General features: G+C 43.8%; 1 protein-coding gene across 2 annotated transcripts; it reads left to right on the top strand.

Moving 5' to 3' along the window:
- Nucleotides 1–949: 949 nt before the first annotated feature.
- CHMP4B (charged multivesicular body protein 4B) lies at nt 950–27,883 on the top strand. Of its 2 annotated transcripts, none has more exons than XM_067307780.1 (5): nt 950–1,347; nt 22,330–22,507; nt 23,308–23,422; nt 23,844–23,970; nt 27,057–27,883. In XM_067307780.1, exons 1-5 carry the CDS (start codon nt 1,152–1,154, stop codon nt 27,122–27,124), a joined length of 684 nt encoding a protein of 227 aa, XP_067163881.1. In that variant the 5' UTR covers nt 950–1,151; the 3' UTR covers nt 27,125–27,883. The 2 variants fall into 2 exon arrangements, with proteins under 2 accessions (XP_067163881.1, XP_067163880.1); XM_067307779.1 differs by having other exon boundaries at nt 952–1,347; nt 27,054–27,883.

Genomic DNA, 27,883 nt, shown 5'->3' on the forward strand with positions numbered 1-27,883 from the left:
TTTTCTGGTTTGCTCAGGGCACAAAAAAGCTATCATCTTACCCAATAAGCTGTGTTTTATCTTATGTTGTTTTTCCTCTTTACCATTTGGTGGATAGGTCCAGGCCTTCTTTACGGAATACTAGTTCAACCCTGCTCAAAAGCCAGAATGATTAATTTTCCTGGGCGGTTTCCTGTGCTGACCGTGACTGCAGTTGTCCGAGTGTGTTATTAATTAACGTGTTTTCACCACGGCTCTGGGACAGGAGAGGGGGTTGTTTGTTGCTTTTACAGGTGATACAGGCAAGCAGCTGAGGCCAGAAGTACCCAGTAAAGGTGGGCACCAGGCTGCGGTACGTGAGATTTTCCGACGGGTTTAGGTTTATACCTGGCTGTGGCGCGGCCACGTAGCATGACACTGCGTCCACCGCCCCACGAGGCGGAGCGTGTGACTCAGCCGAGGAAACACGAGCTCGCAGTCAAGTCACCACCACTTAGCAGTGCCGACCGCAGCGGCGCCCCCCCCCCCCCCCGTCCCCTCGCCTGGCCCCCCCAGCTCCCTCCCCCGGGTTTTGGCCCCCGACCCGAGCCGCTTCTCCCCGGTCGCCGCTGCCCACAGGCGCCCGGCGTGAGTGGGGGAGGAGGGAGGGAGGAAGGAAGCGCCATGGCGCCGCGCCCTCCTCCCTCAGGTCACGCTCCCACAACGTCACGCGGGCTCCTGACGTCACCGCGCTGCGTGACGCCGCACCCCGGTTCCGCTCGGAGGCCGCGCCTCCCCGCACGCCGGCGGTGCCCGCCCTTCCCGTCGTGCCCCTCGCCTCCCTCCCGCGTGGACTACATTTCCCAGCGTGCCCTGCGAGCGGCGGCCAAGCGCCGGGGGCGCGGGGCGCCGCGGGGCACGCCGGGAGCTGTATGCGGCGCGGGGGCGTTGGCGAGTGACGGCGCGGGGCGGGACGGGACGGGGCGGGGCAGCTGTGCGCCGTGCGGACCGGCCGGCGGCGGGGGCGCCCGGGCCTTGCTGGCGGTGGCCGCTCCGACGGGGACGGGCGGCGGGTGCGGCAGCGGCCGAGCGAGAGACCCAGCGAGCGTGTGAGGGGCCGCCCGCGCCCCGCGGCTCTGCCCGCCGCTCCCTCCGCCTCGCCCCGCGGCCTGCGCGGCCTCCGCGGCGCAGCCATGTCGGGGCTGCTGGGGAAGCTGTTCGGGACGGGCGCCGGCGGGAAGGGCGCCGGCAAGGGCCCGTCGCCGCAGGAGGCGATCCAGCGGCTCCGCGACACGGAGGAGATGCTCAGCAAGAAGCAGGAGTTCCTGGAGAAGAAGATCGAGCAGGAGCTGGCGGCCGCCCGCAAGCACGGCACCAAGAACAAGCGCGGTGAGCGCCGCGGCGGGGGGCGGCCCGCGCCCGCAACGGGCCGCCGGGGAGCGGCGCCGCGGCCGGCCTGCGGCGGTCGTGCCGGGGCCGGGGGGGAGAGGGGCCGCCCGGCTCTCCGGGGCTCGCTGCCGCGCCGCGGGTGCCGCCGGCACAACACGGCACGGCCCGGCCCCCCCGCCGGGGCTGCGGGCCGGGGAGGGGCGGCTGGGGCGGCGGCGCCGCCCTCCCGGGGCGGCAGCGCCGCGGTGCCGCCCGGCTCGGCCCGGCGCGGCCCGGCCCTGCGCGGCCGCTCGCGGCGCCGGCGGGCGGGGCTGCCGGAGACCCCCAGCAGAGGCGGCGGGCTGGCTGCGCGCTGGGAAGGAGCGAGGCAGCTGCGGAGTAGTTCTTGCTGTTCTGCTCTGTTTTTTTATTATTATTACTTTTTTTTTAAGCAAAACTCTTTACCAGGACCCTGCTTAAATTGAGAGTTTAGGTTAAAACCTTCTGATTGTGTTGGGGGCATTCTCAACTCCTGGTTTAGGATTGGTTATTGGGCATTGGTGTTTGCCAAGTTGAACTCTGCCTCCCTGGGAAGGTCCAGCTAAGTAATTGCAATTGATGCTTGATATAAATTTATCTTCTGTGAACCTGAAGATAAGAAGTGGGTTGTCAGCAGATGTACTTCAGTGCTGTAATAAGCTTCTTGCTTGTGTTACAATGGCTATGAAATGCAGCATCTTCAGGAAAGCGTGTTTGGAGTTCTGTGTTGACATTACCCCTTTCCGTGCTGTGGGACAGCAGCGAGGCAGAGTAAAGCAGGTGTTTGAGCACACGCGAGTTACTTAGAGCTAGCAAAGCACTCTAAGTTAGTCCTTGCCATGTGGGCCACAGTTATGACATAAAAATAGTTTCTTCTTGGTTTCTGTTTCATATTACTACTTTAATCAAATTTTTAAGCCTTCTTTGAAACTTCAAACCAGTGTGCTGTATCAGGGCTTCTCATTTGTGTTGCATTTGAATAATGGTGCAAATGGAGCAAGTTCACAAATTCTCGGAGGATTTGTATGCAACAAAGATGCAAAAGAGGGCTAACTTGCTGCCCTATGTTTTTTCCTAAGGATCTCAACAGAGCCTGATTACAGGAATCTTCTTTCTGAATAGTCACATCTGCTTAACTGAATGACTTTCTAAATCCAGTTGAAACTTATTGTAATAGTTTAAATAAGTATGAGTCTCTTGCACAGGTTTTTGACCTAATTTTGTAACAAGCTTAAAACTAAGATGTGTGTGTTTCTAACCTTCCTGTTCTATTGCAGTTTCAGCATCCTGTGTCTTTCATTGGTCCTGTTTAATTTCTCCTAAACTTCTTTTCCTCCCACTGCTGCTTGTTCTCCAGCTTTTTATCTTGCTCCGCTGTAATGTCATCTCCCTTCATACCGTTCTGCTCGTGTCTCCCCTTCAGTGTCGACTAAAGCACTTCGGGTACTGGAGGGATTAAATTTCTTCTGGGGTGGAGGAAGGAGAAAAACCTGCCTGTTCTGTAGAGGGATTCTGGGTCAGACTAGCTGAGGTCTCACAGAAGGACAGGGATCTCTCTGAGTAATTGAGGAATTGTGAAAAGGAGGAGGGTTAGGGATAGTTTTCTGGCAGAAAGCAGCCTTTTTTTTTTTTTTTTTTTTTTTTTCCCCAGAGGACTTCTGAAACCCAGAGGCCAGCTTTATTATTGAGCTGCTGGGAAAGGGAGCTGGTTATCTGATAGCTTGCTGGGAAGTGAGTTCTCCTCAGGACAGACTAAGGGGCTGTTTGTTTGTTCTGGGTTCAAGATGTCATTCATCAGCTGAGCTGTAACAAACTTATTCCTTTTTTTTTTCCCACATAATTGTTAGGATTTTTCCCTCCCTGACTTCAGGCTGTTTTATAATCCAGAGATATGTGAATTTTGATGCAGTGTCACTAAAATCCATAATTTAAGTGAAAATAAAAATGTTTGTTTTATATGTGGAAGTCTGTCTTTTTAATGGAAATGCTTCCATATAGTTTAAGTGCTTTATGCAAAAATAAATGAAAATTAACTTAGTAGGGATGTTTTAAGTATTGGATCATCCTTCAAAAAATACAACTGTAAGAATCCTTTAACTTTTATACTTGCCCAAGACTTCTGGGTTTTATTCTGGGGGGTTTTGTATATCCCTGCTATTTAGAGAGAAGTATACTATGAATGGTGCATGTATGTAATGCTTGTTTGGACAGTCTCACTGATGTTAACAGAAAACAGCTATGGTAGAGCAGGCAGTAGAACATATATGTCTGTGCTATTGGGACAAGTAACTGAATTGAAAAATTAAGGCAGCTTGGAAAAGGTGGAATGATGTTTCCTTAGAGGAAGGATATATGTCTTGCACACTCAGAGTAACAAAAGGAAACATTCTCTGGACTCCAGCACACTGCACAATTGTTCGGATGCCAAGTGAGCGGAGTTTCTAAAGGCTCATTGAATAATTTCTTCAGCACTTCTGGAGTCTAAAGACAGCACAGAAGCTTATTATAGGCCTCCTATTTTTTTTTGTGTGTGTGTCCTAAGCTTATTTTATGTATATATTTTCATAATCTGGATTTAAAATATCTAGGCTGTATAACCACACAGCTTCTCAAGGAATTCTAAAGTTAAAATAAGTAACTAACTGGTATAAATATCCTTAGTCTGCTTTGTTTCTTGGCATGAGACACTCAACTTTTAAGTGTCTTTTTTCATAGGCTTTCTGTTCTCTTCTGAATGTGCAGACGTGGCATTTTTATGTTTATAGTGCCTTCTGAAGGGACTTGAGCATTGGTATTTTAACAAATAGTAACTCTTTTTGCTTTTACTCTACCAGTTCCTTCTCATTAATCCACAGTATCAGAATAATTCCTGGGGAAGGGAGAAGACAAGAATCTCCAAGAGTCAGGTTGATGCAAAGGCATTTGTGCTGCTACTGTAGTGTGTTAGGAAGACCTGCAGTTATGACTTTAATGTGCACATAACTTTTTCTCTGTGGGATGGAAAACTGCTGAGGAGGAGAATGACCATCTTTAGATGCCTAAAAAGGGGTTAGTGGAAAACATGCCAGTTAAAATTCCTTCTTCTGGAAAGAACTTTGAGTATGTTTGTGTCTGTTTTGTTTTGTGTTATCTCAGATGTAAATGTTTAGGCTATATTCTTTTGAAAACAGTGTGAGGTGTGTGTTTATCTGTGTTTCTCAAGAAACTCTTCAACGCTTTTGCTCTAGCTTGCTCATGAGTAATGGACTTGCTCCTCTCAGTGAACTTAATGGAAGTAACAGTAGTCTAGTGTGGCTTGGAACAGTGAGCAGCCAGCATCTTGCTAGATTTTTAATCTGTCCTGAAAGTAAATTTCCCTTAACAGAAGAAATGGGCAGCTGCAAGTTCGATGGTTTGGAAGTAGTACCCAGTTCCTGCATCCTTTCATTCCTTTACAGTTTGTGTATGTGGTGCTGTTGCCTGAACTCTGGGATGTTTTATCAGATTCTCAAGCTTCACGAAACGAAGCTCCGTGACTAGGTCTGGCCGAGGGTTGTGAAGTGCTGCTACTTAGCATTCACTTGCAGGATGGTTCAAGCTGATCTTAATCACCGCTGCTCTCCTTGTGGCTGTCATCTGATCCCACAATGAGCTAGTTCAGGGCTAAGCTGCTGGGAAAACTAACACTGCAAAAATGAGTTGAATTCCTTGACCTCTGTCTAACTGCTTTGGGTTTGAGACTTCCTGAGTGCTTTTGCATTATATTTTCAGGTAGCAAGCCCAAGCTCAAGCTGGGTCTCGATGCAAAGCCTGCAGTAGAGAGAGAAACCTGGCGCTGTTCTAGGGTGCCACTTTCCAAGTAGTCCACTTTAGTGTTTAAATACAGAATAAATCAATGCAGTTATGTTCTTGTCTGTCACTAGATTTTACCTTTTTGTTAGTGAACACTAGGTCAGTGTACGCTGGAATGAGCAAGAAGCTAGCATCGAGCTAATGTGCTAGTAGATATATTCAGGCTATAGCAGGAAACTGGTATTTTATGGATTTTCTGTCAACTCTAATTTCTGTTAGCTCGTGTTTTTCTTCTCTGATGTCAAAGGTTCTCCTTCACTGTAAATAAATACAATGCTATTTTTTTCGGTATTGGAAACTGAGTTCAAAATGGATACAAAAACGCTGCTTGATTCCTGCTGTGTAATTCAGGATTTTGCTGGAAAGGACGCTCCTGTTCTCTTCCCCCCCCACTCTCCCATCCACCAAGAAAAGACGTTTGATGTAAGCTGAAGCCAAAAAGCATGATTTTTATGTCCACCTCTGGCTTGTAATAAATCACAGTGCAGCCATAGGTAAGTCAGTTCAACTAGCTCATCTGATGGAAAGTTAACTCTGTTTACCATCCACCTTTTTTTTTTTTTTTTTTAATGTCACATTGGTCTGCTTAATCAGTTTGCCTGTTGCTGATGGTCACTATATCTGCTGCCTGAGAGGAGACAGAACTGTCCCTTTCAGTAGCGGCTCAGCTAAGCTGGCGAAAATAGAAAACTGCTCCGGGTTGGTGTGGTTATGAAATTGGCTTCAGCTGATCTCAGACTATGTGACTGCCGGAAGGGGGTAGTGTCTCGTTCCTTCCGTTTCCCTTGCGTCGGCGTTAGCATTTGTGTGGGCAATGCATGAGCTGGATCAGCTTGCTGATCCAACCGAAAACTCTTTTAAAAAAAAAAAGGGGGGGGGGGGGTTGCAGCACACAAGTGCTAGAGCTGGCACAAGAGAGGGACGGGAATGCGGTTGGAAGGAGGGGGGTGGTTCTGCCTCTTCTGGCAATAATCCCCTGCTTGGTCAACTTAGACATATTCATTATGATAAAATCTGCGGGTGACTTGAGATCCCTCAACAAGGGGGCCAGCTGATCATTATTTAAAAAGAAGCACGCCTGCAAGATGGTGTGGACGTTTTTTAGTTAGAAGCTTCAGTGGTTCAAAATGTTGTGATGATTTGGAATTCGAGGAAGGGAAAGCTGCAACTTCAGGCCTGGTTGCGGACAGAGACTCAAATGACCTGTGACCACGTGTGTGTGGTCCTTTAGGTTCTGGCTTAAAGACATTAATGCATTGCTTGCAAACATGTTTTTAAGGTCCTGTTTGACCCTTGGCAAGAAAAAGGATTTCTAGTCCCAAAATCAAATAACACAAGCCTGGTTTTGTTTTCATGAATCAGTAAGATACTGAGGTGTAGAGGAAGCAGGGTTTCCATAGCAAATATTATCTTGCCCTTTTTGTAATACTTAAGTTTGCCTTTTCTGTGTTTTAAGTCAGAGTCTAATTTAAAATGCATCTTTTGAGCTTCAGGTGCTTTAATGGTAAAACACAGTTTCAGTATAAGAACAGTGAAAGCAATGCTGGCCCGAGTCTCTCATCACCCCCAGAGATTAACAGGAGTAGAGTATTAAGCACCTGGCTTTGGAGGAGTGTGATAATTACCGTTTTTAAATAAGTGTTGAAAAATGAGTAAACTTTCAGTATGCAACTCTATCCTGCCTTTACTTAACAGAGTCTTTTTGAGACAGATTGGTATAGTATAGGACAATTTGGAAGGGATGGGAAGGGTTCACAAATACCTTTTAAAGAACTTTCAACAGCAGCACCAACAAAAACAAAAAAATGTGTGTTCCTACCAGATTCTGCATCTTGATAACTGTATCTGATGTAATACATCCTTCCTCTGTTCCTGTTCTGTCAAGTTCTATCAAAAGGAAACCTGGCGTGTTTGCAGCCACTGACTTTTTATTAATTTTTCTCTCCAAACATATTAAATGTTAGTTTTTAACAAAAAACCATGATGGTCTGATTCACAAAACCCACTGCTGTTACTGGTGAGCTGTTTTAGTATGAAGGGCCCTAACTTTATTTTGTCCTGTGGTGTATGAATTCAGAACCTTGTTCATGATACCACTGTAAAGCCCTGAAAAGCCAAGAGTTTTGGTACAAGGGAGTCTCCATTGACTCAGAGTTGTAGACATGAGTTCTGAGGGTATTTTTGTTTTGTTTTTTTTTTGTTTGTTTTTTTGAGGTTCTCATTCTGTCACAAATATGATTTGAGATGTTGGTGAAGCAGGTGCTGAAGTACTGCAGTTTGCAATCTAGCATTCATCCAGTACCAATTTTGTTTGGTATCTCGTTAAGCTCCAGCCCTAGTTACTGAAGCAGGCTTAAAGTTTTCATTTTCTAGTTCAAAGCTGTAGTTTGAAGATAATGCAAATTGCTAATCCAGTTTGACCCTCCTTTACTTATTCAGGCTCATTTAGAAAGCTTTGCCAGGTTGTTTCTTACTGGCAAAATTTATGCTGATTTATATAATGTTTGTCTAGACCAGAATATTGTTGGGCTTCGCGCTTGTATCCTTCAGGCCTTTTTGTCAAACCTTCTTGTCCTTTGGCCACTGAAGTGGCTGTCTTCAGATACTTCCTTCTCCTTTAGAAGCACAGGCTCTGTGCTTTAGCGCAGTTGAAGTGCTTGCTGGGAGATGGGAGCCTTCCTGCTGCCAACACTTACGCTGGGCTTTGCCTCAGTGCAGAAGACACTGATCTCGTTCTGACTTGATTTCAATAAAAGCTATGGGCTCATAGTGCAGCATCATCTGGGCCATGCAGCAGGATCCCACTTGAACCTCCTGGGATGCTGGGGGAAGGCTGGACTGTGTAGCAACCCCTTGTTGGGAAGATATGCCTAGTGACATAACCTATAACTGCTGAGCAGATAGATCACCAGAGGGTTCTCCAGTAACGCTCAGGAAGGTTTGGGGCTCAGAAGTGAAAGTGGTCACTGCTTTACCTGAGGGATCTCAGGGCTTCCAGGCCTAACCTGATGGTGAAGGACATGACTATGCTTCATTGTTGAGCAAGAGATTAATATAAAGTAGAGAAGGGATGAGACAGTGTTGCATCAAGAGGGGTTTGCAGCCAGTGCTATCCTGGAGAAGCATTTTTTATTGCTGTCATTGCGGTGCAGTTGTTCTTTGGCATTCATGAATAGCCTAAATAAGGAGGTTGCCACCACCTCTAAGCTCTTGCAGGCCTCATGGCAGACTGCTGGACTTACTGGACATCTTTGCAAGAGGTCTGCGCCTGCTGGACAAGTTCTGTGTGCCTGTGTTGCGGTGTCTGTGTTGTCTTTTCTGGGAGCCCGGGCTCTCCTGCATGCATGCCACGGGCTTTCCTTGGAGCAGTGCTCTGCACTGCTGCTGGGCCCTTATACTTGCTGGAGCAGTAGCAGGTTTGGGGGGCATGTTGCTGACACTCTTTGTGAATCTAGCTGGGATAAAACCACCATGGTTTTGGCAGCTCTTTGCTCTCCCCTGTGAAATCCTCATTTGGAAAAAAAAATGTTGTTATCACTGTCCTCTCAGTTGTTGGGTGCAGGATGTGCTCTTTGTCCCAGACACTTTGCATAGGATGTGGTACGAGTGGGGAAGATGTGGCCTGACGTGCTGCAGCCAGCAAGACTCTGAAAAAGCGTGCGTGTCTGGGGGTTTGTAAAGTAAAATCTTGTTGTTTATCCACACCACTTAAAAATGGATAATTTTGCAAAAACTGAAAATTGGAGCAGCTTCTGTGCTTGAACATGCTGTCCATGAAGTATGTAGCCAGGTGTCCAGCAAAACGCAACTCTTGGATCAAAGTGGCTGAAACGGAAAGGCTGCAGTTGGAGAATCATTAATAAGCTGCACATCAGATGTTGATAGACCTTTGTCTTTCCCTCAGACAACGAAGGGCCCCAGCACGCAGCAGGTGATAAGGAGGTAGTTCTGCTGGTGTTCATTGCGATTGAGTATGACTTTATGGGTATACAGGGTCTTTGAGAAGAAGTGATGTTATAGTTGCTGTAGATGTTGGCAGATGGAGGCAGGTCTGCTCGTATGGGTGTAGCTAGTTTGCAGTTAAGGAACCTGGAAGTACTGTGGACTTTCCTAGGCTGGCTAGTGTTGAGGAAAGTGAAATGGCCACAGTGACCTCCTGCTAGTGGGAACAAAGTACAGCAGAAGTTGCCTGTTGATGAAGCTCAATGCCTGGCTTGAGTAAAGGCAATAATAGTTCTGTCCATAATGTCCATGTGGTTGGAAATCCAGCTGGGAAGAATCTGCTATGGCCTCCTGCTGGTTCATTGCTTAAATGAAGCCTTGCCAAGAACCTGTTTTGTAGGTGCTAATTAAATATAACCTGATTACACAGACAGCTGTTGCCTTCCTAACTCTCAACTGATTGGCAGTGAACCAAAGAAGTTTGGGTTGGCGTTGTCCAGATAACCAGGACAGGCATCTCCTCTGCACACACTGGGACATGCGTGTTAATCCTTGTGCAGCAAGTGAGAACTGAGCTTGGTACCGACTTTCATGGCTGCTGCCTTCCCCTCTCCAAGTTTCTTCATCAGTCTGTGCTCCCGCGGTCTGATCCACTGTACCACCTCCTTCCTCTCTCCTGCATAAGGGGAAAAAAGTCAGCAGGAATATCAGGAAAATTGACAGTCCATCCTGGACTGTGCTGTTCCAGGCTGCAGGATCCTATCTGGGGTGATGGCCACGTATCTTCCACTACAGCTCCTTCCTCGACAGCAATTGCTTCAGAACGGGATACAAGATTAACAGGTTTCTGTCCCTCATCCAGTAGGTCTGTTGTGTTGAAGTCAAGGGTTGGCTTAGGCACAAGGTAAACCAAGATACTAGGTAACATGGTCATCATCCTGCTAGCAAAAAATTCTCGAAGTTAATCTGGAAGCGACCATTTGTGAATTTGGCTGTGTAGTTGCGTCTCAAACTGACTTGGATGTCTGCTGTCAGGTTACATAAATGTCAGGGGACAGGAATATCAAACGATGTTGTGGTCAGAAGCTGCAGGCGACTTTTGCTCATGACTTTATAACTACCCCACAGCTGATATTACCCTCCTTTGGCTGAGTATAAGCACCTGATGTATGAGCAGAATGAGGCTGTTGCAATGTGAAATGAAACAAGTTGGTGTAAAACCACCTTTGTCATCACCGGCAGGAGGTTAGCAAACCTCATTCCGTAAAGGGCTAACTGGGAACCGTGCACTGTCACTGCATCTCCCCCAAAGGTGGTGCCTCCATAAAACGGCGTGCCAGCATCCCCGCGGGGAGCTCATCACGTGCAGTGTCCTGGGAGGAAACAGTCCTGGAAAGGCTCGGCTGGTAAGCGCTTCCCTGGCAGCACCGCTGACCCTTGGGATGCGAGGACTGCAGTACCAGAACTTATTACTAAACCTAGCTTCTGGAGTTGATCGCTCTGAGTATGAGCTTTCACTAAAAAAGAAATCAAAGTCTGGCCTCGAGAGGCATACTGCAGTGTTGCCAGTTAAGTGTTTAGAAGTTGATTCAGGAAAAACAAAGGTTTTGGAAAATAGATACGGTTCATTTTGTTTGCTTTATAATTTTAGGTCATCTAAAAGCTTGTATATTCAACTTTTTTTTTTCTCTTATAGTCATTAGTGTTAGAATCTGAACTTTCATTTAAAAGTTTTAATTTTCACATCTCAAAATAGCATAACTTTACCGGATGAAATAGAGAAATTCTAAATAATATGACAGTTTCAATAAAATTCTTTGGCTTGGCAACACTGTAATAATAATTGTCCAAAGCTGGAAAATACGTGACAGTGACCTACTCAGTCACTTGTTTCATTCCACAGGAAGAACGGGCCTCAAATTCTTTTGGCTGTGTTTAAGATGAGTCTCTCACTTAAGAGTTGGATCTTGTGTGTTCTGTGACTTAATCACAAAACTATTGCTAAACATGGGTTTTTTTTTTTCTTTTTTGTTGCAGATTAGATGGTTTTTTTTGAGATACTTAAGAAGAGATACTTCTGTTCTTGTAAAGTCGAACCTCTCCCTGATGCATTTCTGGCAGAGAGATTCAGAGGAAGATTACAGTTTTTCATTAGACGTCACTTTAACAAAGTACCTTCAGCAACCACAAAATAAAAGAAGGAAACCCATAGAGAGCAATTGCAGGCTGTGAGAATCCAAGAGCCTCTTTATGGAACATAACTTTTTCATCCTAGAAGTTTAAGTATTTGATGAATTTTGAATAATTCTCTGTTTTGATTATGTATGAATATAGAAATCTGATGTGAAATAAGGTACAGATTTTAAACAATGAAAGTTATAGGGCAGTTTGAAAGGGTAAGGGAGAATTCTATACTCCAGCAATCTGAGAAAAATATCTTGTTTTTATTTTAAAAGAAAAAAAATAATGTGAGTAAGTCTATTTCGGACATACCTTACAGTTCACTGCCATCATCCGGTGACATGCAAGACCACAAGAAGTTAAATATTGAAAACTGGGATAATACAGTATATGCTTTGCTTCTGGAAGATGGATCAGATATAATACTTTGAAGCATTAGGCCTAGGTTATCTTAGTTAATCCAGCAGTTTCTTTAGGCTTCCTTCAGCTCCTGCCTACAGATTTCCTCAAAACAAACTCGTCATCTCCTTCTCTGTAATTGAGTTCTCCCTTGGTTTTCTCATTTGGGCTTCAGAACTCATGGTAGTTGACTTTTTTTTTCTGTTTTCTGGACAAAACTGTCCCCAAATCATTTCAGAATTATCCCAGTGAGGATTATTGACCAGAGGATTGTTGCCTTGGTGTTTGAGGGGCAAAAGAATCAACTTCCAAGGCTGAAGAAGCTCCCTTTCGCTCTGGAGTACGGACGTCTTTTGCCTAGAGATGGCCAAGGCACAGGACAAGGTGACTCAGCTTGCAGGTTCTGGAGCCACAAATGCAATAGGTTTCAGTCTGTAAAATTTCAGCCTGAAAGAATTAGTCACTGTTTCAGGAGTAAGTGGATCTGTAATCATGGTGTCTGACCTTCAGAAACACACTTGCTGCACTCCTTATGAAAATGAGTACTTGTGACTCATCTGGAATAAGGAAGTGCATTACAATTCAAGTACAGCTGCCTTGCATCCCAGCTATGAGACGTAGGACCTGTTGAGCTGGTATCAGAGTATTGAGAATGCCGTTGCTGGCGTGAAAGTTGAGCTGACGATTAAACAGGGTACTGAGCTGTGCTGTGGTTGGTAGCTGTGTGAAGCTGGTGGCGACCACTTGTCTTGGTAGTGCTCCTTCTGCACGTGTCAAGGCTTTGATGGCTGCTGTGCAGGAATGCTCTTTGTGTTTTCTTCCTTGTGTGTTTTAGATTTTTAAGTCGGGAATCCTTATTGTTTAGTTTAATCTTTTGCACGATAGACTAAATGTTCTTGTACTACTTTGCTCAAGAGGAAGTTGTAATCTTATTGTTTTAAATACACATAGGATAGAAACCTCCTTTTATTTTCAGCCTGAGTTTAGATGCTTTATTGAAAAAGCTTTAATCAGTCACTTAAGCTCGGAGCTGGGAATAGTTGCCTGTCTTTAAAGAGAAAATTTGAGAGCTTTATTGGATGCTTAGGAGAAAGCCATGGAAAGTTAAGTGGAGAACTGAAGACTGCACTCCAGTCTCAATTCCCTGCTAAAATCTCAGCATCTCCCCAAAAGAAGGCACAGGGGGCTGCTGCCAGTTCTTGCAAACCGCTGTCTTGGAGCTCTGTTAGAGACCTTAGGCCCTGGCATTAGGGAGACAGACATGGTAATGCCTGCAGACATTCAGCATAAAGTGACTTTTAGGCCTGTATATAACCTTTATAAATCCTAAATCTCAGCGAGTGGTCTTCAGCGGAAAAGCAATAATGCTGCTTTGCACTGCTAGCCTGGGAGTTGATATGAATTGAATTTAACCATGCTATTGCTGGTAGTTCTTCAGTTCCTCTGTGTCTCCTGACTACTTCCACACCATGGTGCTTAAAATCAAATCTGGTTTGTTCTCGGACCTCTGACGCTTCTCACTCTGCGGTTGCCTTGCCTGGATGTGCCCAGGTATTTAAATAATGGGCAGCCGGTTAGTCATTTATGTAGCAGCCATGCTTCATTTCTTCCTTTACAGTCTGTGCCTTGTACGGGCCTGCACGTTGTTACTGTCTCTGAAAGGCTTTATGTTTCTTTTTATCTAGAGAAATCCGGCTAAGATGCAGGTCCTCCGCCCAGTTCTTCTGGAGCCAGTGAAGGGCAGGAAGTATTTCCAGAACTGCTACCAGGGTCTCATCAAAGCAGCGATGCTCAGGCAGAAGCATGCAAGATGAAGGTGCTCTCTAGTCGTTGTACCCCCAACACTGGTCTGGTTTCCCACGGTACCCTGAAAGGGGTCTGTCTGACCCTTAGGGCTGTCGGTAGAGAGTCAAGAGTCACCGGCTCCTGCATCTTGTAAGCCCAGCCAACAAAACTGGTCTGAGATGAGCGTTCCTAGATATGTGCTGCAGATCTGTTGTGGCAAGCTAACGTTGCCTGGCTACCTCTGTGCTGGGTCAGGTTTGAACCAGCATGAATGTTTTACATCTAACTAACAGTTTCCTGAGCTGTCACATCCCTGTAGAAGTACATTTATCCAAGGCTACGCTTAGCAGTTTGAAAGCAGTTAGGTAAAGCTGTCCGTCGTAGGATTTGTCACTATTGGATTTATATCTACTTTTTTATCTGCTTGTAACATTGGAGGATATTTTGTGAATTGCTTTAAATTATCCTCTCTCTTCTCAGGAAGTTTATTGCAGGCTGTTTGCTAATTCTCAGTAGATTGAGAGATTCACAGTCCCTGCCTGAGATTAAGCCACTATGACTGTGCTGCTGGCAAGGCAGCAAATTACTTCTTACACCTAGTGCTGCCTCTTGTTTATCCCATTTCAAAGACAGCAAGGGTGCTGTTAATGATTGAATTTTCTGCCTGGGTAAATGTCAGGAAGATAGAATCGCTCTTTCAGAAGCAGCAAAAATAATGATGCCTCCTTGCATTGACCAAATTACAGGTGGATACCCACTGTATTGTGCAAGACGGCTACCCAGTAACAGGCTGATTATCTCGGGCATCTCTAGTGTCTAAGCTTTCTGCTAGAGGGCTGAGAGACTCATTTGCAAAGCTCCTTCGCTGCTGTTTTCTTGCGCTATTTATTTTGGCATGGCTGGCAATTGATATACATTATTTTTGAGGTTGTTGGGCAACTTTTCCATCCTACACGAATACAGCTGATTCCCTTCTCAGCGGTGTATCTGCTTCTGCCATTTCTTCTCTCATTTGCTAGAGAGAACTTAAAAACTAGGTGTGGGGTTAGATTTTTCTCAATTGCACTAATTCGAGCTATTAACTTCTGATTCTCTGCTGGATGAGATGTCTTTCTATTTTAGGTATCGGATGTGATTCTTACTGAGATTTTTTTTTTGCTGTGACACCCAATAGCAGTGATAGGATAAGTAGTATGTGAATGCGTTGCGAGCCGTCAGCCAGGATGAAACTCCCATGGTTCACAAACGTGTGGACTGCTGTAGAAATACATGTTTTTGAATTCAGTGAAACTCCTGAATTTTATTCCAAATTTTTTCTGGTATTCCTTGAAGCAGCTTGTCCTCCTGTTCTTTTCGAGTTAAAACAAGTGTTTTTCCTAGCAAAACTGGGGTTGTAAGTATATAGAAAAAGAAGTCTTGTTCTTTCTTGCTTTTTTCTTCTAACCTATACTTTTCTTCTAATGATATTTTAAAGCGTTAATTTGATGAAATTGCTGTATGCATAAATATCCCATTAAGGCTACTTGTCCTGCAAGCATATATGCAGTACTTGCTTGCAGTAGGGCTGTTGATTTTTGATGAAATCACTGAGACATTCATAATTAATTTTTCTCTCTGAAAGCAGTATTGTCTAGTAAAATTATATTTTTATTCTGCTTGTTTCTGATCACAATGAACATTATTATTTTAGTACAAAACTGCTGTAAATATTACAAGGAAAATCAGCCTTACAACAGCTCTGTTAATAATAACTAGCTTGTTCATGTACAGGTTGAAATACTTGCTTTAAAAATTACATAAAATTGCATTCTTACAGGTGACTTTTCTGAGAACAAAGTGAAATTAAGTTTATTGGGTGAGCAGCTTTTCAGACTGCAAGTCCTGACCGAGGAGGACAGTGTGGCGAAATGGCTACCTCTTGCTTGTGGGGGTTTGTTCATCAGAAACAGCAGTGGCTGAAAACCTTAACACAAGTTCCTGCTTATCAGCTGTGCTGGAGCACTTTGTGCCGTTGCGCTGGGCGTAATAACGGGATCCTAGGCTGCTGCTTGTACACCGTGGTCGAGCAGGAAGTGTAAAACTTGTGGAATTTTTTTTTTGGGGGGGGGGCTATCACAGAAATTCTAAAAATTAAGGAATTTTAAACAACAAGTTAGTATCATGCAGTTCAACAGCTGAAGATTTAAAAACAAAAAAAAAGCAGAAAAGCCTTTTTAAAATATTAATTTTTTTTTAATTAAAGGCTGTAAAATTCTTCTTAAATTTACTTATACTTTTTTGCATTTAAGTAATTAAAGCATGCAATCCAGATCTGACTGCTTTTGACTCGGCTGCTGTTTTTCAGGTTTTGCCTTCCCTCCCTGGCAGCTTAAATTCTCTTTGAGTTATTTCTGTATTAAAAGAAACTTCAGAGATTGGAAGCTGATTCTCGTTAACGCTAAGTCCTTTTGTTTTGCTCTGCCAGTGGAGAAAAGGTTATAAATTATTTTATCAATTTTAACTGCTCAGAGCTCTGTGGTGAAATCTTTGAATGAAAATTGGGTCCAATGTCTGATTATCTTAGCTGCTAATAAAGGCAGTAGATAGATCAACATATCACAAGGAGCAGATCGCTTTGAGCCTGCTCACCATCTCCTAATGGATGACAGGAGTCATCCAGCTAGTTTCAAGTGTTGTCTTTTAATTTAATTATAAATATATAAGCGCTTTTCCCTAGTGCGTAATTATCTATGTAATCTTCTGCTGTTTTACAGAGCTGAAAGTGTTACTAAAATTCAAGTATGGTGCAACTAAGTTTTATTATCTGTTATTACCATTTAGAGGATATTTTAACGGTGTATGCGAATCATCATGCATATTGGGGTTATGACCTAAACACGCGCTGCCCCCGTTAAGATTAATGTTAGGATGGGTTGTAAGAGCTGTCTAAACTACTAAGTGTTTACTGGTGGGCGGGTGGCATCACCTTGCGAAAACCAGCTTTTCAGGTAACGATCAAATACGTTTGCTATCGTTGGATTTGTTTTGGAGATTATCTTGGGGGCGATGCAAGAACTGGCTAACCGGCCCCCGCAGCGAGGACGCTTTTGGGAGCCGAAGTTTCCGTGGTGTCTAGGGCCCTTCCGGGCCGTTATTTCGTGCGGGGGGAGGCTGTGCCTGTGACAGCGCTGCCTGTTCGGCGACCGCTCGTCAAAGCAGCGGCGTTTGGTCCCCGGTGCCGGTTCCTGGGCGCTCCCGCGCGGGACGGAGCAGAGCAGAGCGGCTCGGCACCGCAGCGCCGGCCCGTTTCCTTCATCTCCGAGAGCAGAACCACCCGGGGCGGTTCTGTGACCTGCCTTGTGTTTACGGCCTGGCAGGCACCGAACTTGCCAGCTGCGCTTAAGCAAGCGAGAGTCGGGGTCCTTTGGGGTTTCGTTCTGCGCAGTGGCAGATATTTTCGTAAGAAATACATAGCACGCAACATGATGAGAGCAGTGACAAAAACAAGCATCAGTTCGTATTTGCTTAGAGCCTATGAATATCAGGTATTTCATGGAAAAAGCTGCCTGGGCCAGTGGTCACACTGTTGGAAAGCTTAAGCTTTTTCTAGAAAAATCTCTCTCTCTAGCAACAGGTCCTGGGTCGTGAGTGAAGTACGTCTGGCTGAGTTAGAGGATGAAATGCTTGAAACCTAATACATGGTCGCAGTGCCTGCTTAAGCAGTTTCACAGCAATTCCAGCTGGGTGTTAGATGACGTTGCCTGCTGCTGTAACTACTCTCCGGGAAGCGGCGAAGGCGTAATCGGAGGTGCTGCCCCCTCCGCGGCTGCCTGATGTGCCGGCCGTCTCCCTAAAGAGCGAAGCCGAGCGGTGCGACGCTGACTTCAAACGCACCTCTGTCATATGTGTGAAATAACATGATGCCAGAGGACATATTTGTAGCCCCTGTCTCTTTTCTGTACTTCAAATGGCGGGAAAGGATTTTGTGGGAAAAAAGAGCTCATGAGTCCTTTCAGATTAAGTGTTTACAGCTTTGGCTTCATGGCAGGTGAAATATTACCATTACTGTGGTAGTACGCGAGATTTCAGCATGTATTTATGCAGATAGTAGAGACTGTTTTGCAGGGAAAAAGCAACAGAGGTGCTTATCGTTTTTCAGAAATCAACCCTTAAATAGGAGAGTAGAGAAAAAGTCACCATAGACCAGGACAGAACGGTCCCCTCGGATCTGTAGCTCAGAGGGATCGTCCTGCTCTGTCAAGTGGGATAGCGGTATATGGAAAATCGTCAGTCCTGGTGTTTGTGCTAGTAAAGGTGGTTATTAGTTTGACGTTTCAAGCAGGAGTTGAAGCGGTTCTTCCCCCTCACGTATGCCCGTTCCTGGCGGCCCCGTGGGCCAGGCGCAGAGGTCCGAGGGGCTCTTGGTCCTGGCCCCCAAATGTTCCCGCGCTAGGAAGTCCTGTGTGAACTACGAGCCGCGGGTAGCGCTGTGGCCTGCCCTTCTAGGAATACCTGAGCTGGAAAACAGACTTAACAGTCCTATAAATGTGACTTCTAATATTATTAAAAGAAAACACTTTGATTAACCTTGCTTACTTTTTATAATTTAGTAATTTGTTTTAGTAGTTGAGATGGATACTAAGCAGAAGGGCCTGCATCGGAGCGCAGCGGTCTCGTCTAAGTTGTGTTACGGGTGGGAAGGCGCTCTCTGAATTGCGGTTGCATTCCGACTCGGGTGCCCTGGTGCGTCTGCGAAAGGGACGCGGTGAAAGGACTCGGCTGGCAATCGCAAAAAGGAAATTTCTGAATGTAAAAGGCATGTCCCTTTCTGTGGGGGGAGGAATGTGGGGAAATGAATCGCTAAAACTTGCAGGATGAAATGAATGTGAATGACCTCAATTAACTTGGTATTTTCTTATCTTTTCAGTTTAATAAAATCTTCTAGTTATAAATAAGAACTTTACATTAAAAAACAAGATAGTTAAGTGAGGAAGCACAGCTGAAAAAAAAATCAGGAAGTTGTGATCATCTGATTTGACACTGAGTATCTTGTTCTACAAGATATTTTGCTTTTAGCTTTGCTTTTAGCTGCAAGAAGCTGCAATCTGTTGTGTGAGACTTTCTTTGCTGCAGAAACTCATTTACGCCTTTGATGTTAGTTGGCCTGTGTTAAATATTTATCCTGAACTGTCCAGACACAGAAGCTGGATGCATGGTCCTGCATTTATTTTCTTAGGGCTACGTACTGGCTCTGTGTATACTCCCTTTAGGCTGCTCTTTCCATGCCTAAACATATAGGCATTTCTGCCGCTTAATCCCTGGAGTAGGTATATGTGGATGCATGTGGCTGTGGGAAACTTTGTCCTTGCATTGGCCTTCTTAGAGAGTGGGAAAATGAATACTGTCCTTGGCCACTTTTGTCCCAAAGACATTGGGAACATGTCTAGAAAATACCAGAAATCTATTCTGAGTTTTCACTTGAAATAAAGCAAGCGTTTGAAATTGGCGTATTTGTTGCTGTCCCCTGGACTGTGGTCTGTGCCAGGCTTCCCATCTTCGTGGATGTGAGCGCGGTCAGCGCTTCGCCTGCGAGACCAGCAGGAGCTCGCGGCGCTCGGCAGCTAGTTCGGTAGGTAGCGGTGCTGCAGCCCGAACCTGCGTGGGAGGCGCGCGCCGTCTTTGCGGCCTCACGGGGGGATCCCTGCTTGGTTTTTGCAGGCTGGAAGATTTCCTGCCACGTTTCTGTAAAACCAGAAGCCTTGACCTGAGGGAAGCGGGGCTGTATGGGATGTGAAATGAGCCTGTCTTTCACATCTGAAAAGTGCCTTGGGATCTGATATTGGTGAGGATTTGTCCATCGGAGCTTTTTTCAGATGCATCCCAGAGGTTTTCTTGAGCAGGAGCCTAACATACAAGTGAGAAGTTAACCAAGGGAAGGAATTATAAAACCCAATCAAGGAAGCGATGGCTGGGAAGTGCAGTTCTTGTACATTGACCTTGGCTGCGTGGGGAAGGGAGGGGTAGGATTGCCCAACCGTTCTGACAAACATTTCCTGATCACAAGTTCGTTTACATTCATGCTTGCAATATTTGATACCTGAACAGCTTGTTTCAAAAGTACATAATCATGAAATGTAGATAAACTGTGGCTATTCTCAGGGAAAGCTATGGTGGGGAAGCTGTATGTAAATTATAGTACTTTACTTGGGTTTTTATAATGGTTTTAAAATCTTGGGTCTTGCCAACAATTCTCCCTGATGCACAAAATCCTCAATAAACAGCGTTTGGTCACTGTCTGACTCCTTTCTAGCATCTGTCACTATATAAGCACAGCCTGTTACCAGTCTCATCTTTCTGAGTAAGATACCTTGATACAGCCTAAGTTAAGCAGTTAATGAAATATTAAACGGGCTAAATATACCAGTAATGTGTTGCTCACCACTTTGTGATCTGGCCTAAAGCTGGAATGTTTCCGATTATATTTGTGTCGCGCTTGACTCTGCAGAGCAACCGTTAGGCTTTGTGTTATACAGAACCCCAGTCCGGCTCCCCCTTGGGTGAAATGAAAAGCTGCCGCTGGTGTGAGTGGATGTTGGACTGGTCCCAGAGTGGTGGGGGACTTAATAGTCACCGGAGTGAAAGCTGCTCATTGGACTCGTTTTCAGTCCTTTGGCTTGTGTTGGGACAAGCGGAGAGACCTTTGCTTGCCTTTTTGATCGTGTCTATTAAATCAGCCTGTGGTACTGTGAAACTGTTTGGCAAACTTAATTGTAGCTTCGCAATTTTTTATTCTCTAATGCATTAGAGTAATTGTAAAGTAACACAATGTAGCGTATTTGTAACCAATTTTGGAACTAAAGGAATAAGGCAGGCTTCTGGATGTTGTCTTGAAGGACTGTCAAGCTGTTCAAGATGGCATCTGACAATACATGAGGCGCCTGCAGGCTTAATCCACTTTTAGGAGACAAGCCAGTTTGCTTGTGTTGCAGGAACATACTCAGCATGTCACAAAGTTGTCACTCCTCTCACAGGGGAGATAAGGAAAGCTGTCTTCTGTCAAGATCTCCTCTCCCCTGTTCCTCTCCAAAACTTAGAGTGAAATAAAATAAAGATCTGTTGTGGAATCATAGCAGAGATGGGAATGCGAAGGTTTGAGATAATGTCTTAAAGGTTTTGTACCAGGACTTGAAGCCTTTACTTACCACCATTCTCTGTGCACGTGCGACAGTCTGTTGGGAGGTCCAGGATGCTGGTTTGCAGCAGAATACATGTTCATGTGATACATGCGTATTACTGCAACAGCTGTACCTGCGTCATGTTGGCTGTTTTCTCTTATGAGTTTCACAAGGGTTAGAGCATTGAAGAAGTGAAGCGTGCGTGTGGGCTGAGTTCAGAAGTTGAGAGCAAGGCTGTTAGGACAGCAAGTTGTGTCCCACCTAAGTTTTTAAAGTAGATAATAAATGACCAAGTCTGTTCCGTAGTGGAGAATAAGTCGATTTGTACCGGAGAGGGGAAGTAGAAATGCCATGAAGGGAAGTTGTTTGATTCAGTGTGTCTTACCTTGGAGAAGCTGAGCTGTACTTAGTGCCCCTAGATTGTCTACAGCTGACTAGAAACGCGTGTTGGTGCAGGAAAGTACCGTGTTTGGTTGCGTAGCAGCAGTTGATTCTGTCATTTGGAGTTACCATAATGACATTTAAACCCTAATTATAGTCATGTTTCACTCCCTGGTATATTGACCTTTGTGCTTCAGCTGCCTCTGCTCAGTGCTTGGTAGGTCTTGCCCGCACTACAGCTCCTACCAGAACTTAGAGCCACTTACAGGCAAGATCACATATAAACCTAGTTTGTATTCACTGTCTGCCTTTCTGGGACGAACTTGCAACCAGCTCTTGTCTGGCAGCATGTCTGGGGACGAGCTAGGTGTTGACTTCTGTACCATGTATGTGTACTTCTGTAGTTTGATACGTGCCTGTCCAGGTGGGTGGAGCGGAGCGTTGCAGGAGGAGCTGGAGAAGCCTGGCTGTGCAACGAGCTGGACCAGTCCTCCTCCCGCCCTCACCCCGGCTGCTCTTCCATGCGCGTAGACCTCGGGGTTGGTGCTGTCGTGCGTGGGCTCTTCCAGATGCTCTTGCTGTGCAAAGGCACGCTGGGACAGTTTGGGTTGCTTACCATGAGCAGACGTCGTGCAAGAGCAGCAAGTTGCTGGTCAAGCTTGAGGTGTTTAAACCAATGCATCGCTCTTCTCGTCTCTCTTGCTAGAGACCTTATTGTAGGAGTAATATATAATTAATAAGTATTTATATATGTGTACAAATATGTGTACATATAAACAAACTTTATGTATTTCACAGCATTAAGAAATGAAGGTTAAAAAAAAATCTGTCTTGCTTGTGTTTGAATGAGGTTTTTTTCCTCGCAGCAGCTGCACAGAAGTTTAGCTGGCTGGCAGGGACCCTGCAGCAGCGTCGTAACCTTGTCTGACAGTCATTACGCCATTAACTGGGCTATGATGTGTTGGGGGGTTGGAAACAAAGATGGTTTTAGATAGAGCAGCTTACGTATTGAAGCCTGCTGTTTGCTGTAGCACAGTCTCTGGTTTGTGGTGTGCTAAGAGCGACTGCACTTCCAATCCAGGACAGAAGGCGTTTTGACAATCTTCATCTTGTTTAAGGAGGCAAACACAATGGTTAGACTTACTTAATCTAGGAGGAAAAGTAGATGACAAAAATTAGAACACGTGAGACGTTGTTCTGTATGAAGTGGCACTTGGTACAAAATTCAGATGGCTCTTTCAGGCACAAATCTCTCAAATCCTAACTTTTTTTTTTTTAACTTTTTGTCCAGCTGCTCTTCAGGCCCTAAAGCGCAAGAAGAGGTACGAGAAGCAGCTTGCGCAAATAGATGGCACATTATCAACAATTGAATTTCAGAGGGAAGCCCTTGAAAATGCCAACACTAACACTGAGGTGCTTAAGAATATGGGTTTTGCTGCAAAAGCTATGAAAGCTGCTCATGACAACATGTAAGTCATTCCCTTCTGCATCGTCACGTATGACCTTCTCTTTCGTTTGTGGTTCATTTGATCTGCTGAATGCTGAGTGTTTTATAACCAAAGATACAGCTAGAGTAGCAAAACCTTATTTTAAAAGACTAGAACTTAAATGTGACTAAAAACACTAGGTATATTTGCTTATTGACCAAAATGTGAAGTACCAACACTTTCTCAGTTTGGCAGCATTTCATATGGCATGAAGCCGCTAATCGTAAATGCTCTGTCTTTGTCCAACAAAAGATGCCATCAGGGTAGTTTGAAGCAAATGGGAGTGTGTACTAGTTACAAATAAACCTAGCAGCAGCAAGAATTTTAAGCCTCAAAGGGAGACTTGTGCTTTTTTTCCCCCCTATACAGTGGAGCTCTGCAGTAGAGTTTGTTTGTGTAGCAGTAATTAAAGATAAACTGCATTATGGGAATGTTGCACTTACTCCAAAAGCAAGTATTGTAGAAGCAATTCAATAATGCTCGATCAGGGAATAGAGCAAATTATGATTAATGCTAATAATACAAAACAAAACCTCTTTATGTGAAGTCTTGGCATATGACTACTAAGCTTTTAGGGAAAAGTAACACACACACACACACACATATATATATATATATATATGCATAATTTTGCTGTGACCATGGGGTATTAAACTCAGATTTTTATTCCAAGTGTATTTCACACCATGATATGGTGTTGCTACAAAACCAGAAAATACAGTCTTAAGTGCCAGATTGGGAAAAGTGCTTGATTGCACTGAACCCTTTCCTTTGTTTTACAGGGATATTGATAAAGTAGATGAATTAATGCAGGACATTGCAGAACAGCAAGAACTGGCAGATGAGATTTCAACAGCCATCTCAAAGCCTGTAGGATTTGGGGAAGAATTTGATGAGGTATGCTTTGAATGTTCCTCTGTTTAAATAAAATCCTTCTCAAGCTCTGTATGTTGCATGTGTCTAGGTATAGTATTAGGATATAAAATCTCTTCTAAACTTGTTAATTGCTGTTTCTACCTGTGTGCACAGCAGCTGTGATCTTGACTTAATGCTAAGAATGATCTGGATAGCCTAGTTAGAGAATGTTTGGGTTTAAATTTTTTCCTCTCCTCTTCACTGCTTCCTCCTGCACTCCCCAAAAGAGAGCAGGTACAGGAATTCAGATGAAGATTTAGACCCATCTTCTCAGTTTGCCCTGAACCTATGACTTTAAGCTATTTTCTGCAGTAACATGACCATCTAAATCTGCTTGATAATAAATATGATCTAGACATTAATCTAGACATTTCCTTTTTTTTTTTTCCTTTTATAAAACTAGGATGAACTCATGGCAGAACTAGAGGAACTAGAGCAAGAAGAATTAGACAAAAACTTGCTGGAAATAAGTGGTCCTGAGACAGTACCACTACCAAATGTGCCCTCAATATCAATACCATCAAAGCCAGGTATGTGCATACCTTTACCAAAACAGTCTTGGTTTGTTAGCAAGTACATTCATTTAAGTGCCAGCTCTGCAGATTTGAGAGTCCCAGCTGTAGGCAACACGGACATTTCACGTGGAATTGTTTTGGGAATGATGAGGTACATCTACAGGTACAGCTGTCTCTCCATGGGGGTAACCTGCTTTTCATTAGATCTGTGAAAATTAATAGCTAGCATACAGGAACGCTTATTTTGTATACTAGCACTTCCAGTTGATCTGTAGCATGGATGAGGCTCCGGATGGAGCTGTGGAAAAAGGAAGCTAGAGGGAGCTTTCTGCCAGTTGCTACTGACCCAACAGGGAAGTAATCTTGAAAAAACAGACTAAGGAGGTAAAAAGAAGGGAGTGGAGTGAAAATTAACTGTTAGAACTAGCCTCAGGGTGGTTCAAATACCCAGATACCATACTTTCTGAATTTTATTTATTTATGTTATCTGATCACTGCTTTTATGGCATTTGGGAAGAACTAACCTGGCTGTCATCAGAGTCTTCTCTTTGGGGGCAGCTGTTGCCTCCTCTAGCTAAGGTGCGCGTGTGCTCAAGCTAAACAGTACCAAAGTTCGGGTCATGCTAGTCTTGGAGCAAGTACGTCTAGGAAATTCTAGTTAGTGTGATGATGTTACTACACAGAGAATGGACAAGAAATGTTTGTATTTACACAGACAATTCAAAGCTGCTGTTATATCTGAATTAATCACTGTTCTGTGAACTGGAAGTGGTGTCTCATGAAATATAGCTGAGATGGAATGTCTTTGGCATGCATTAATGGAATATGAAGCTTTACTACCCTATTTTGCTGAATCTGCCTTAGTGTATTATAAATAAGTTGTATAATTTGTGGCTCTACTTTAGTGTGTTTGCCTAAGAGAAACCTTCAAGAAGCTAGAGGATGAATACTGTCTCAGTCGGTCAACATATCTGTAATTACCTTGTTGCCTTTTCATGGCTGATAGGAAACTGTGAAATAGCAGACACTGACATACAAGGTTCTGCTTTAGATGGTATACTGTGAAGCTTGTTGCTAGTGAGCTAGTTGCTTTATTTTGGAGTTATTGATTTTTGCATTATTTTGTTTAGTTTTGTTTCGGTAGGCAGAATTGCTGAGAAATGTTGATGGCAGGGGAGTGAGTTATGTCAAAATATCTTAAATCAGAGACTTAATCCAGATTCAGATCCAGTAACAGGGAAAATAGATTTAAGTAACATATGCATTACCTTTATATTTCATAGCTATGTTTTAATGAGGTTTATTCTCTAAGTATTGGTTGGGCATGGACATTAAAACACTGACTTGAAACTAAATATGCCTTTTTTACGTTAGGTAGTAATGACTGCTAACTAGGCAGACGCATTATAATTATATACATATTTAAGCAACTGTACAGCATAATATAAGACTTATGTAAACATACCATTTCCTAACATAATAAAAATTGTAAAAGCTATGAATGTGTTTACTAGATGAGTTTTCCTCAGGATTTATGTTAAGCTGCATTTGGATGAAAATTAGAATTCCATTAATGTATTAAAAGAGCATGCTACTTGCTTTTTACTTGGGGGACATGAGGGGAAGCCTCCAAACAAGTCCTGAATTTAGAAGAATTTTGGGGTTTGGAGAGGAGGATTTTTTTTTTTTTTAATTTTTTAACAAAAAATGTTTTTCACTTAGCATTGACTTAATATATGCTGGGATTAAAGGCTTTTTCTGATCAGTGGGTCAGATTTTCAAAGGGTCAGATTTACCTAACAAAGTAGGTATGTGTTTACTATGTCTTTTAAAAATAAGTAGTGTGTCTTCTGAAGTAGAGCTGATTCTGTCACATCCTTATCTGTTGAATGGAAGATGATCACAACCTTTTCTGCTTTTCTGGTCTCAGTAGCTGTCTGGATTTGGACTTGGTCTGGATAAGAGAAATGAGAGAAATTTTCTGTTGCCTGCCAGCTAAACACGTCTAAAGTAATTCAGGCAAAAGCTGTTTTTGTTTAACAGAGACCAGAAAAGCTTAATTTAGGAAAAACAAATTCTGAACTTGTACAAATAATAAGTTTTGAGTTTGACTTAAAGCTGACTCCATTCCCTCTTACATAAATGTTTCATTCAGAATGGCACAAACCATTTGGAGTGTGAATAATTTGACTCTTCCCCCCCCCCCCACCCCTTTTTTGAAGCATAGGTCTATTTTGAAGTAAAAACACTGTCTGAAAATGATGACCACTTTTGGGATATTTTTCCAAAATGATTGCAGCCATTTCTGGGTTAAAACCCTTTTGCTGAGTTAATGCTTTTCATCCCTAGGGACTGGATTTGTCTTGTTATGAAAAATAGCAGCATTTGCTTCCCTGGTAAGAATCAAAAATGAAAGAGCAGCATATGTCGACTGCTGCCTAATATCCCCGTCCAGCCAGTGATTAGTGAGCGTGGCAAGAGGAGGGGAAAAGCACATACCTAGTGCCGGGTAGCTCAGGCCAGTTATCTCTGCAGCCACTTGAAGAGCTCGAACTGCGATACAAAAGTTGAAGGTCTCCCAATTCTGAACATAGCTAGACCTCAAAGTGCACCAAATGAGTACTGTGTTTTGGACTTACTGATGCAGTAAGTAATTTAATTTTGTTTGAGAGAGAGACTGTAAAACTGGAGACTTGAGACCTCTCTCTGTGAGAAGGTGTGTCCCCCCCGAGGGATTCAGAAGCCAAAACCTCAGAGTTTTCTGCTTTGAGGCTTGCTGATTATGGAAGAATGATAGACACTGCTGATGCACATATCCAGACCTACACGAACATTTGCATTTGTCCCACGTAAGCCGTTTTCTTTTTCCATTTAAAGAGGTGACATCAGAAAGCTTAGTCCATGCTGGCTTTTTCAGAAGGCACCTTTTGCTTCAATTGAAAAAGGTCCTGTGTGCTTTCTTTTTCTCTAATGGCATTTGGTGCTGTGGTCATTAGTTTGATTAGTTGCGCAGAGGCTTTTGTCCTGCAAATAATCAAGAAATTGAAGGATTCTGTCAAAGTTCCCACTCCTAATTCATTGCTTTTTTTGTTACTTAGCAGGTAAGAAGAAAGAAGAGGAAGAGGATGATGACATGAAAGAGCTGGAAGCTTGGGCAGGAACCATGTAACCACAGCAGTACCTGGCTGAAAAAAGACTTTGGTTGCCTATTCTGGGTGCAAATGTGTTGTGTTGAGGAGAAAGTAAAAGCAAAATGTCTTTATCTTTAATTTTAACCCAAAGCAGTGGGAGTTGCATTGCTGTTTCTACCTAGCATGGGCTGCACAAGGAAACAAAGGGGAGCAGGGGGAATTGCCTGCAGTTTAAGCTGTTGAATTTCTGTAAAAAAGGTATTCGCAAAATCGAACATTCAGCTTTTGGACTATGCTAATGCCACTGTTGGATCTTCATCTTCTAAAATTTGGACCATATTGAATTGAAATAAGCTGAAAAACAGTCTGTAATTTTAAGTCAGGTGAAGTGTGTCTAGAAGTCTTGTAAGGCATTTAAAAAAAAAAAAAAAAGAAAAAAAAAAAAGGAAAAGTCATAAGCCACCACCGAATTCTTATTGTGTTTAGGTGCTTTAGGTTTTTAGTTCTCTGCAATTTATATTTATATCCCTTGACCGATGTGTGGCCAGCCTTGTGTTTGTCACTGCAACAATGTAGTCACTATTCCCATTTTAATTGGTGATATTGATTTGCAATGGACAAAAGCTGTTTTGGAAGTAGGGAAGATTTAAATTTCAGCTGTACATTTTTCTACATAGCACTACAATGTTTATTGCTTTTTGTGATAATTGATAACCCACTCAGATACATGCACACAGTTATTTTAATTAAGAAACTACTATGGATTGCACTGTATTAAATATCTTGATTAATTTTCA

The sequence above is a fragment of the Apteryx mantelli genome, chromosome 18 (genome assembly GCF_036417845.1).
Source record: "Apteryx mantelli isolate bAptMan1 chromosome 18, bAptMan1.hap1, whole genome shotgun sequence".
NCBI lineage: Eukaryota > Metazoa > Chordata > Aves > Apterygiformes > Apterygidae > Apteryx > Apteryx mantelli.

Coding starts and splice junctions, on each gene's coding strand:
- CHMP4B (XM_067307779.1), top strand. CDS start 1,152: ATGTCGGGGCTGCTGGGGAAGCTGTTCGGGACGGGCGCCGGCGGGAAG. Junction 1,348..22,329: donor CGGCACCAAGAACAAGCGCG/GTGAGCGCCGCG, acceptor CTTTTTGTCCAG/CTGCTCTTCAGGCCCTAAAG. Junction 22,508..23,307: donor AAAGCTGCTCATGACAACAT/GTAAGTCATTCC, acceptor TTTGTTTTACAG/GGATATTGATAAAGTAGATG.